General features: G+C 38.6%; 1 protein-coding gene across 3 annotated transcripts in view; it reads right to left on the bottom strand.

The window, feature by feature from the left end:
* Nucleotides 1–12,896, bottom strand: part of frmd5a (FERM domain containing 5a) — a 75,156-nt gene that overhangs the window by 10,077 nt on the left and 52,183 nt on the right. For 2 of the 3 annotated variants that reach the window (XM_084933398.1, XM_084933396.1), the window contains exons 2-11: nt 12,151–12,255; nt 9,326–9,368; nt 8,186–8,264; nt 5,404–5,501; nt 4,669–4,792; nt 3,686–3,773; nt 3,442–3,530; nt 2,704–2,767; nt 2,500–2,591; nt 1,621–1,695 (exon numbers count right to left, since the gene is read on the bottom strand). In XM_084933398.1, coding sequence (XP_084789524.1) covers nt 1,621–1,695; nt 2,500–2,591; nt 2,704–2,767; nt 3,442–3,530; nt 3,686–3,773; nt 4,669–4,792; nt 5,404–5,501; nt 8,186–8,264; nt 9,326–9,368; nt 12,151–12,255 — 857 coding nt within the window. The remainder of the gene's footprint in view (nt 1–1,620; nt 1,696–2,499; nt 2,592–2,703; nt 2,768–3,441; nt 3,531–3,685; nt 3,774–4,668; nt 4,793–5,403; nt 5,502–8,185; nt 8,265–9,325; nt 9,369–12,150; nt 12,256–12,896) is intronic. The other variant, XM_084933397.1, reaches the window with a different exon arrangement.

Consider the following 12,896-nt stretch of genomic DNA (forward strand, 5'->3'; position numbering starts at 1 on the left):
TATAATTTACAAAATGAACATGATGTTGTATTAACCAAGACTTAAAACCAGTGATTAAGACAATAAATGCATTATGAAAATGTTTATAAAGGTCATAAATTAAGAAGCAGGCTTATCTGTAAACTCAATACTTTTTGTTGTTTTTTTGCAACTAGAGGAGTGTCATGCTTTCTGGTCATGAGAAAAAAATTGAAATGCCATTTTAGAGGCACTTCCTCATTGGCTTTCCTTTGCAGACCCAGAAGTTCTCTATGACTGCTTTGTCACATTCCTTCAGCTGTATTTATGCAGACAGGTTTAAGTTTATCTTCTTAGAGTTTAAGATTTTCTACTATGGCCAAAATGCTTCCTTATCGCTGGTGTAAGGAGCTTTACTAATAACTTTTCAAAAGAAGATTTAAACAGAACAATGTTTGCAAAAAGAGACAAATTTTAAATGTAATTTTTCATTACAAACTAAAGAGTCAGAAATCTTAAATCGATATCTGAAAACCAGTATAAACAAAAATACAAGAATTATAATTAGATTAATGTAGACAGGAGTAATAAACTAGACTCTTTGGCCACTTAATTAGGTACACCTGTTCAACTGTTCAAACGCAAATATCTAAATTCACTGCATGTAGGCATGGTCAAGACTGAGCATAGGAATGGGAAAGAAAGGGGATTTAAGTGACTTTGAATGCTGTTGGTGCTAGACGGGCTGATCTACTGGGATTTTCCCACACAACCATCTCTAGGGTTTACAGAGAATGGATTAAAAGAGAGAAAATACCCAGTGAGCATCAGTTCTCCAGTGAAAAAAAGTCCTGTTGACGTCAGAGGACAGTGGCCAGACTGCTTCGAGCCAATAGGAAGGCAACAGTAGCTCAAATAACCACTCGTTACAAGCAAAGTATAAAAAAAGAGCATCTTTGAATGCACATCACAATGTTGAAGCAGATGGGTACAGCAGCAGAAAAACCACACAGGGGGCCACTCCTGTCAGCTAATAACAGGAAACCGAGGCTACAGTTTGGGCAGGCTCAGAACAGACGACTGGAAAAACATTGCCTGGTCTGATCAGTCTCAATGTCTCATGTGACATTTAGCAGGTAGATTCAGAATTTGGTGTAAACAACATGAAAATATTGATTCATCCTGCCACGTATCAACGGCGACAGTGGTGTAATGTTATGGGGGATATTCATTTTAAGCCCCGTGGTACTTATTAAGTATCATTTAAACCTTATTTCCAATGTTTCCAGCACCTCATTGAATCTGCCATGAAGATTTAAAACAGAAGCAAAAGGGAATCAAACCCGCTACTAGCACAGTGTACCTAATAAAGTGGCTGGTAAGTATCTAAATATTCCGTAATTTTTATGTCGTAATATAGATTTAAAACAGATCCAAAGAAAAAAACGTGTCATGACATCAGTCCCCTTCATTTCCCCCTCTGTGTCCTCTGTCTTGGTAGGTGTCAGTCCTTTCCTCCAGGCAAAGGTACCCTGACTTTAAAGCACAGAAGGCCAGGAGGGCCAAGTCTTCTGGGAACACTTCTCTCCACTCCAGCTGGGGGTTTTCTGCAGTGTCCTCCCCTCCCTGTCATCAGTCATATTGCCTTGTCGTGTACTCTACCTGTAGCGGAAACGGCTGCCCTTGAAGAATAGGTTGCTGCTGGACACAGTGCGAACCTGACTTGACTTCTCAAGCCTGATGGAAAAAGGAAAAGAAGAGAAAAACAAAACAGAAAAGTAAAAGTAAAGAAGTATTCAATCAAAGACAGCAACAAGGGAAGTAATGACAATATCCCATATATTCTAGGGAGAATATGACCCTAATACGATCACACAGTTAAACCCCGAATGCCTGTGATCTTTTGTTTTCTGAATCTCAGAACAAACGAGAAACTAGGATCAAATATTCTTTTACTAAATTATGCATCTAATCTCTTTTGGGCAGTGCATCCTCAACACGGCTCCATACAGGACTCAATGTTTATATTGTCATACTAAGTGAGACATGAATATTTAATATTTCATGTTGCTTTCTAGGGATATTTTTGCTTCCATCGTGTGTCCTCTTTTGCTCCCACATACTTCCAAGAACAGTAAGATTTTAATAAATGGAAGGCTGATAAGAGATTAACAGTCTGCCACTTCAGGGAGTCATTGAAAGGGTCACGCTGGGAGCCTCTGAGCTCACACACTGAGCTTTTGGGTTTTTTTTTTCTGTTAACCATGATTCCTGGGCTGCAGAGCGCAGAAGAGACTCACACAGTTACTCATGGCTGAGACAGGGGAACCATATCTCAGAAGGAGCACGAAAGTGCTTGTGGTCTCGTGCCAGTGCACAGTCGTTCACTACAGGTCAGCAGCAGCTCACACCTCATTTTCTCGCTGACAAACAACCAGGAAGGGAAGTGCTCTGAGGATACTGAGGTACCATAATGCTACCCTGCCTGTCAGAGCAACTACATCATGATGAAAGGTTGAAAAGAACAATTAAATGACTTACTTATAGAAAGCTTGATTCTCCACTCCACACTTCCAAAGGTGCTTGCATGCCTCCGGTGTGGGTGCAAAGTATGTCAAGATGATCTTTTTGTCCTGCACGTTGAAAATAAGTGGGCGTGCAGGACAATATAACAAATTCTGATGGAAACTTTCTACAGACACACTGTCATCAAAACACGCTTTTTCCAACAATTCATTCTCTCACCTCCTTCTGATTTGCATATATGTGAAAAGTCTTGCCTTCAAACTTGAGTTTGGTCACCTCGTTCCTGTCCGAAAGACAATGCACACAAAGCCACAGCCTCTTTAAATATTCATTATAGTTCGCATAAACAGTCACAGATATGTTTTGGATGCCAAAATAAAAAAGTGTTAATATTCCCTGCAGACAGGGAATGGAGAGTAAGGGGAATCTGAGTGCTGCTGATGGCAAGAAAACAAAGCCATTAGCCTAAATGCTGCAAACATATTACGTAATAAGTCTGGCTGCATAATCATGACGGTAACCTCTTGACTTAAAAGCATGCAGGTAAAAGTTTAACAGAAATACACCATGCTGTGTAGACTTTCATTTAACCAATGAAGCATTTTCCTGATTTCAATTAAGCTCAAATCAACTGCAAGTACAAGCTCCTAGTATCTTTTCTTGATCTAGTTTGCAGTTTAGCTGCTGTAATTAGCCATCTGTGTTCATGCGAGCCCCCGGCTCGTGTCACAGGTAGAGGCAGATGGAGTCGCTCTGTTGACTGTGACTGTACATCCAGCTGCTGTGCACACGCTGTTTCATGTAGATTACTCTGCATAAAAAGCATGTATGTCAAATAAGATTAACTAAAGGCCCGCAGTAAAAATGCTTGTCTTCTCACAGATCTGCTGTGAGTTGAGTACTCGAGGAGTGCGCTGCGATTGGCTCACATGAGAAAATGTTTCACATTTGGCTCACCATTTGAGAAAATGAACTCTCTTGTTTCCCTGAAGCACCACAAAACCGAACGGCGTGAAGGCGAGAAAAGCAGGGTTCCCAGATACATCCTGAAGCACACAAAACAATTTCAAAATAAAACTTAATGAGATAACACCGAAGAGGATCCCAAAGGAATATTTCAAGTCCATTCAAGATGGACAGAAAAGCATTTACAACATGTCTAAAGAGAGCAAAATAATAATTTTTAAAAATGCCACCCAACCTTGCATGGATGTGGATCAACACCATACGTCTCCAGCATCTGAGCTTTCTGTAGGAAATTTCGCTCTGATGTTTCAGGTTTCTGTCCACTAAGAGAGATTTTCTGTGTCAGTCCACCACAAACATTAAAAATTAAATATCGAGATGTCTAAATTTGAAAAGGCTTGGAAGAGAGGAACGAACAAATACATTTCCAATAATGAGATCTACTCGTTTAGTGAGACTAAAAGAGGTAAAGATGAATAAGCGCCCAAATAGATCAAATATGAACACAAGATCAATTGAAGCAAATAAACTATAGGATGACAAAAAACAAAAAGAAACACTTATTATTGATGTCAGCTTCTTTCTGGCTGTCACATTAACCTAAGTATTCAGGGCAGCTCTGTGCTTACATGGTATTAAGTAAAAGACACACCACTAGTGGGCAGCAGTGTCTCATACGGTTTGTCCTCCCACAGCATCAAAAGTAGACTTTTGCAATTCTATCTCTACTGTGACTCAGATTATTTCTTTAAACTGATTTTTATTTTTTAATTTTTGTTTTACTTGCCCCATATTTGTTCCAGACACCTTTAACTATTAAACAACCTCAAAATAATGCAAGATAACATGGTGGCTCATTCATTCATTTTTAAAAATGATGCAGATGAATGAATGAAATGCTTAATCAGCTCAGCAGCTGTCTCCAAAGTGTTTTTTCCTGTGCCTCTTCATGAACCCGCTCCATCAGATCACTTTCACTGCTGCTTATCAGGTTAATGCTGTGGCTAGGACCCGTCGCTAATAACTGTTCAAATAAAGGGCAAGCTACAGTCTAAGTGCTTTTCTCCGCTATCTGCTCAAATAACAGATGATAAACTGTCTATCCAGCCCAGTGCAAACCATTCATACCTCATCAAGCCAGTCAATTACATAAATGTCAAAGCAAGTCTAGTGTTTCTTTTGGCTGAGCGATTGCAGGTCATATATTTTGGCTCTTACATCAGCTCCGTCTTGTGTATGTCCGCAATCCTTCGCTCCAACTTCTCCGAATGTTTAGGAAAGAACTGGAACTTGGAGCTATAACCTTCAGGATGCTTCCCAGGGTCGTAATCACCGATCTCAGCTGGAGGGGGAATAACAAAATAAAAAAGATTTAAATTTTAAACATGTCCACAGACATTCATATCAGATAGACATTAGATTTAAATGCCAGGGGAGTCGGGCTAAACACGGCCAGGTTTGTTTGTGGTTCTTGCCGTTTTGTTCTCCCTTAGATGACCCTGATGTTGATTCCTCTCTGCAAAGAGGAGCTGACCAGGCAGCCTATGTTTAATTCATCAGGCCATCCTCCTCAGGAGGACCTGCCTCCCTGTGAAGCCAGCTGAGACTGTGTGTGTGGTTCAAAGATGACAAGATGCCAGATAACAGCTTCAAAGACTTTATAACAGAGTGCGATTTTCTTGTTCATTACCTCGCAACTGAGGTAATTATCATACGGTACAGAACAAGCTTTCATTGTTTGTGAGTAGTTTGCTAAATCACATAGAGCGAAAAGTTCATTGCATCACATTAGGGAACTCTCTGAGGAGTATTTTTCGTTCTTGTGAAAAAATCCTCAGAAAATCTATTTTGCTTGGCTGGCGGTGCTCTATGAGGCACAGTGAAACAGAGGTTGAGAACACGGTGAGAAGCAGAGAGTGGTACAAGTAATTTCCATCTGTCACTTTTCATTACCTTGAAGGATGTAGGCAGCCAGCATAGCCGCATCCGAGGTTTTGCACAGGAGCCGACCGTGATAGAGGTCTCTCTTGAGTTGCAGGAAGACAAGATATCTACAAAAGACAAAAACCACGTCAGCTGCTCTCACTGATTATAAGAAACGGGTCATAAATACAGCTGATTTTCTCAGTGAACATTAGCAGGTAAACAATGAAGCAAGCAGGAATGGCAAACCTGAGCAAAGGCTACATGTTGTGTTCGTGTTCCCCATGGGTGGTTTGAATATTTCTTTTTGATTTAGTTGAAATGAGGGTTTTATTTTGGGTGAAATAATGGCAGAAAGACCCCAAGGGAGAAGCTGCTACTGATGCCGCTGTGCTTTTCTTAAAATCTCCTGCCTAGTTTCAGGCTCATCGAACCAATCAGCTCCTGAATCGCGAACCTTAATGATTTGCAGCAAAGATGATGATGAATAATAGTAGAGATGAGTATTATTATTACTACCATTATCATTACTGTTGTTATAGTTAGAGGTGAAAAAACACTAAAACCCCCCAAGACCTGCTTTCTTTTTAGTGTCTAGAACATTTCCACAATGTTTTTTCTTTTTTTTTTTAAATGGAGACATCTCATGTTATTCACATGGCAGCAGATTCACAGACCCTTTTAAAAATATGATGAGTAAACTGCACGCACAACAACATCCCCAGCTATTTGGTGCTGATGGCTGCTGATCTTTTGATTACACTTCAAAACATCTGCACACTGATATGAGCACTAATGAGCATAGCCAACTAATTCTTTTATATATAATAGCAGATTTTCACTCATGATTATAAAGGGCTGAAAGAAGGATGTCAAGGATGTTACTGGGATAAAAATATTGCCTATATTTAGTAAGTTAGAATCAAAGTAGAAGTGCAAACAGGTGAAGAGAGATGCTATAACCATAACCATATCAAACTGTGCTAAAAGAACAGTTCTGCGTAATGGACAGTGAAACGCCACTGCATTAACTTATACATGGAATAGCCACAAGGACTCACATCTGCCATCAATAAACAAACCAAAAAGGAAACAGGAGGCAAATAAAACTATAGGCTGATGTCAAACCAGTCTGTTATTACAATATAAATTCAACCGACCATGTTGTTAATCTGGTACTCCCATTTTTGCTTTTTTTGCTGTTGTTTTTTTGTTTTATTACAGGTGGTGAAAATTAATACCATGCTGCAATAAAGATAACCTGTAACTACAAATAACACTCACTGGACACTTCATAAGGTCCACTGTGGTATAGCTTCAACAAAGTGCTGAAAACATTCCTCACACAGAGGTCCATACTGACGGGCTCATAAAGGGATGGCCATGGTCATCAACAATACTCGTGTAAGGTGTGACACTTACACAACGCTCAGTTGGCACTAAGGGGCCCATAATGTCCCAAAGTGTCCCCTTACACCATTACACCACAACCAAAAGCTTGAACTGGTGATGCAAGGCAGTATGGATCCATCCTTTCATGTTGTTTACACCAAATTCTGATCTGAATGTTACAGCAGAAATCCAGACTTATCAGACCGGGCTGGTCAAGCTCAAAGCAATCTAGTCAAGTTTCACTGTGTGTAAGGCAGCGTTGGTCACTTAAAGCTGAAAACTCTAAAAACAATGAGCATCTGAAAAATGACAAGCTAATGTCAACATAATGTCAAACCTAAATGAGACGATCAATCGGAATGATCTAAAACAACAAGCACATAAACGTCTGAAGATAGTCGATCCTCAAAGTCACTTAAATCACATTTTTTCCCAATTCTGACGCTTAGTTTGAACTTCAGCGGGTCGTCTTAACTGCTGAAATACACTGAGTTATTGAAATAGCTGCCTTAACAAGCAGTTGAAAGGGTATACCTAATGAAGTGGCAGGTGAGTGTATTTTTATCTCTTATCAAAAAGCTGCCTATTTTGCCTTGAATTTAATTTGGTATTAACATAGTGTCCAAACAGTCCAATTTCAATGAGTGGGCGTACGCAGTGAATGAGCATGCAACTGATTATTTGTCTTGTCTGTGGTCTGCACCATGCTCTGCCCACTGCACTATAATAATAACCATGAACTCACTCCTTTCTCTCTAATTCATTTCCACTTTCAATTAGAAACCTTTGCCCCCATCTCATCTACTCATCTATTCTTTAGGTCCAATAGAAAACATGAATGCATCTTATTACACAGCAGAGAGAGACGGAGCGGACCTCTCTCCTGTCAGTAATGAATACAAGTGCAAACTGACACCGTGTGAACTCACAGCTGTTCGGTCCGAGTGAAAGTGTTACTTTCACCAATTTAAAGTGATACGTTATTAAGACAGGACTACATTTGAAGAGGATTATTACATGGAGAATGTGTGCGTTTGCACAAAAATCATGCATGATGTTGCTTTTAATCTTCCAACCATTAACTTTCAGCACTGCCAGAGAAGGCTGTTACATTCCTCTGAAATGGTGTTCTGTGTAATATTCATCGTTTTAGACGGTAAAGTGCTCAAGCATTTTAATTATGAAAGCACATGAATAATGTTTCAGAAAGAGGCATGTTTGCTCAGTCTAGACGTTTCACAGCACAAATTTAATCTGAGGAAACAAAACAACGCCACAGCACAGCTGCCATCTCTCTTCTTTCCCTCTTTTCATCACTGCTAAACTGAAATGAATGCAAACTTTAGCTTTAGAAAAAAAACAAAACACAAACAGCCTTTATCAACTCATCTGAAGTGAAAGCCACCACAGGGGGTCATACCTGGTGATTTCCTCCTTGAGGGAAGCAGGATCAGGAGGGTAGAACTTAACTCTCAGACACATGGTGAACGGAGGCTGAGCTGGAGGAAACAAACAGGAAATATTTGAGACATGTGCGAGGATAACTTCAATAATTGCCAACAATCAGCAGAAACGTGAAATCTGACAAGTGCTTTTAGAAATGTCTGTGGTCAAATTAATTTATAGGCCTTTGTGTCTCTTGATCGATGCATACACTCTGTCGCTCTGCTAAAAATAACAAATCAACCAACAATTTTCCTAATATATTAATCTAACATTAACCAAAAGACTGAATTTAAAATGATTGTGTTGCGTGGAGGAAAGGACATTATTCTTCAGCATGACTGCTGGAAAATATACGCTAGTTGTCCATCAGTGTATCTATGTAATTCAATTTGATGAGTAAATTAATTAATTGGACATTTAAATCAACTAAACTCGTAATCTCAAGAGTTTGTTATCAATTCTAATCTTCAAAATTTGTTTAAAAGGACTCCTCAGTAAGAGACAGGTTGAATACCGGTAATTGAATTTAACGTGATTTATTATTACACTGCATCCATCCATAAAAATATAACCTCTTCAACTATACAAGGCAGAAGACTTTTTGGTCGAAATATTCAGATCTAAATGCAATATTGTACAAAAAATACTGTTAGAAAGTCCTCCTTTTAACGGTTTCCACGAGGAAACTTAGATTATAACAATTATAATGTATTAATAATCTCTTTTTTTTTATCCAGATGAAAGTCTTACTGAGATAATAAAAACATTGTATAGAGTAACCTGAACAAGGAAGCAGCAAAGATTTAACTATTAGAAACATAACAATAGAAATACAACTGACACATCAGACCAAATGACTAAAATTTAAAGCACAGTTCTTCAGACTTGAACAAACTGTTTACATTCCCCCGCTCAGACTGACAAATAACTATTGATCTTTTTTTCATTGCATTAAATTACTTAAATGACTAAGCAATTAGCTTTTTCTGTTGCTACATCAAATGTACATCATATTGCTACGTAGTGTACATTTTATGCCATTTTAAACGATTTCCCAACTTAATTTCAAAGCTTCTTTAATTATAAAGACACAAAAAGTAACTGAAGTACTTACATTTCATTTGCTTTGCAATTGACTTTGTAAACTCCAACCAGTGCTGCATTTGACAGAAAAACAGACAGATACAAATGTCACAAACATCCCCTGAGAGTAATCCACACATCAGCTGTTACTGCTGACAGTTTTACGTGGGAAAACCTGCTAACACCATGTATAGTGTCACAGCAGTACAGACTGATCAGTGCCATAAGCGAATGCTGCATTGAACCTAAAGAATTTCCAGAGGTTTCTTTAATGACATCATCAAATACTTCAGGTAAATAAAATAATTATGGAAAAGTAATAGATAATGTTTCCCATTCCCTTTAATATTAAATGTTTATTCTTTATTAAAGCATTCAAAGATATATATAACTCTGATTTACTCCATAGAATAATACTTCAATTAGTTTATTCAGTCATCTGACATAATAAATTAATGACTGCAAGTTAAGCAGTTTAAACAAAGTTTACAGTTTGTGCATAAAAATGTGGCTGAGCAGGCGGGAATAGCCAGAAACATTTTAAAGCTACACTCTTGTATTCAAAAGATGAAAAAATAAATTATACCTGTAAAAGAGAATTTTTGAAAAGCAACACAAATGACACAGTTTTATTTTATTATAATTAAAATTGATCCATAATGTGGTTTCAACAATAGAAATATATCTAATTTTAATACTTCATTTAAATAATAATAATCATAATAACGTTTTTCAGCAGCTTTGGTAATATTCTATCTCCCCAAAAAATCATGCATTTTTTAAATAATATGCCACATTGATGATCTTTTATTATTATTATTATTATTATTATTATTATCACGTTAAATTAGAAAATTAAATAAAATACACACATGACAATAATACTAATACCGGGCTCTGCTGGCTACACTTGTGTGTTTCTAGAGCGAGATTCAGATCCTGCATTTCACTGGAATCGTATTCTCTCTGCATCTTTCTCCGGTGTTGTCTTCTCGCCAACCAAACCCACCCACAGCAACAACCACCAAAATAGCCCTGAGTGACAGCATAGGAAATGCAGCATCAGCAGAACTTGGTTCTTGTCTGAAGAGCTACAACGTGATCTGTGAACATGTTAATACTTCATGAATCCAGCAGTGCATCTATATGCCTCACAGCAGAAGCGCCTGTTGGGACGGCCTTCAGTCTGAAAGGTGGCGTGAGCAAGAGACACCGAAGAACACAACTTTTCACTCTGGACCACAATCTCGCTCTAAATCAAAAACATTCAAATTTTAAACTGCAGGCATGGACGTCGTTTTGACACAATGCAACACAGTAATGTGTGCACAAAGTCACTCTTAGTTCACATTCAACAGCTTCTGCTTTTAAAAGTTTGGAAGCCAGAGATAAAACAAGGCAGTTTAAAAACTTAGCACTTTAGTTTCAACTCAAAGACTATATACTCTTTCACCAGAAGTAGGAACTGCCTCTCTACTTTTAAGATTAGGCTTAAAACGTTCTGTGACAATGAAGGACCCGACGACCACAGTGTTGCAGTTTTTCAGCGTCTTTTATTTTCCAGTTTTTAAAGGTCTGTCTTTCCAGCTGCCCCATTTCTGTAGCACACACCGCTCACCCCTCCAGTCCCAGCAAGATCCTTAACAGGGTAGACCTGATTAGGTGATGAGGTCAGGTGTGCGAGCCGGCCTCCCCTGACACCGCACCCTAAACCCACTGCTCGACCCCTCCCCTGCAGCTGAGCCACAAACCACACCCTGCCACACTGACCTTTTCAATAAAGCATATGGTTAGAGCAGGATCAGGTGGCCCTGAATCCTCCCTTAGTTATGCTGCAATAGGCCTTGGTTGCTGGGGGCTTCCCATGATGCACTGAGCGTTTCTTCTCCATTTACCTCTTTTCACCCACTTTGAGTTTATAAGCCACTTTGCATTTAATGATTAGTAATTATTAATCTCTGGATCTCTTCCACAGACTGTTTTGTCTCCTGTTTCCCTTCTCTCATCTCCGATCACTTGCTGCAGATGCTCTCTCTCTGAACCTAAAGCTACTTCCTGTTAAAAGAGTGTTTTTCCGTCCCACTGTCGCTCACTATCACTAAGTGCTTGCACAGTTGTCTGAGTGTTGGGGTTTTCTGTCAAATTATTGCAGGGTTTTCACCTTACAATATAAATTCCCCTGAGGCTATATAAATAAAATTGAATAAAATTTAAAATTATCTAAAATACCAACGGCGGAATTTTCTGAGGAGCTGAAAATTTCCTTTCTTACTAACAATTTCAATTTAACAATAACTAACGCAAACATGTTAATGTATATGTCATAACATATAAGAAGTACGGACGGATGTTAATACCATTTTTATGTGCAAAAAAAGTAGGAATGCAAAAGTTTTCAACATCAATACAGCTTTCTTAGCAACAGACCAACGTGTGACTCAGATGAGGTGAGTTTCATGTCACACAAACATACTACCATTTATAGAAAACGGTTTAAATATTTGAGGTTTATGATTCCAGTAAATGAAATAATTTTTAACATCTCAACTTTAACTGGTTCTCTATTTCCCTCTCTAGTAAAACAATGGGCCCATTAGGCATTAGCTGAACTTTCTATCAAGACTCAAAGCTCGTGCAAAGACATGAGACTAATTAAAGATAATCTCATCTGACCCCCAGGAAGAAACAGATGCCTTTCACCTTAATGATATTGTGTATTTCAAGGATGAGCATTTCTTTCTCTCAGACTAGATTTTAATTTTGTGAAAAGTACCTCACTAAGAAAACCATAAATGAAATGCACATTAGTATAAACACAAAAAACCTCTTGCCACATTCACAGATGTAAACACTTACCCGCTGCTTGTCTGGATCCACATATCTGATGCCAAAATAGTCTTTTTCCAGTAAGTTGAGGTGATGGCAGATGAGGTCAAACAGATATTGTCCCTTTGCATCCCGCTGCAATAGAAGAGCAGAAAAACTAAAATTCAAAAGCAGCAAATCACATATTCAAACACATGGCCCCCAAAAAAATTCAGCCAAGAAAAGCTAAGCCTTTAAAATGAGAAATATTTCCTGCTAGAAGAATGCTTCGCTCACTCCAGCAGATATATCTTGGATTCATCTAATATTAATACGAAGCCAGAGCCATCTGAAGTGTCTGGAATAAACCCCATCACACAGCTTAAAAAGAGAAAGGATTAAAAGTGATGAGGTCTTTCTCGGGTTTGCTTATATTTCTGAGTCTCACAAGGAAGCTTCCCTCAGAGCAACGGTTCTCAAACTGTGCAGCAGGGCCCACTGGTGGGGCATAGAGCCACTACAGGTGGGACGCTAAAGACCAGGGGGAAAATGTGGAGTGAACAGTGAATAAATATGATGATTGGGGGACTTTCTTTCTGAACACGCTGTTTGGAAAGCTCACAAATGAAGACAGAAGCAAAAGAAGCAAACTGAGAGTTTCTCAGTATGGTTGTTTAGCACTAGAAGTGTTTTACACAACTGCAGACACCTGCAGATTTAATTTGCCAATACATTAAAAGTGATTATTACAACTGTGTGCATCGCTACAGAAAGCCAGGCAGGGTAATAATTGAGTG

Source organism: Perissodus microlepis, chromosome 7, assembly GCF_051167445.1.
Source record: "Perissodus microlepis isolate ML-2025 ecotype Zambia chromosome 7, ASM5116744v1, whole genome shotgun sequence".
In the NCBI taxonomy this organism is placed as follows: Eukaryota; Metazoa; Chordata; class Actinopteri; order Cichliformes; family Cichlidae; genus Perissodus; species Perissodus microlepis.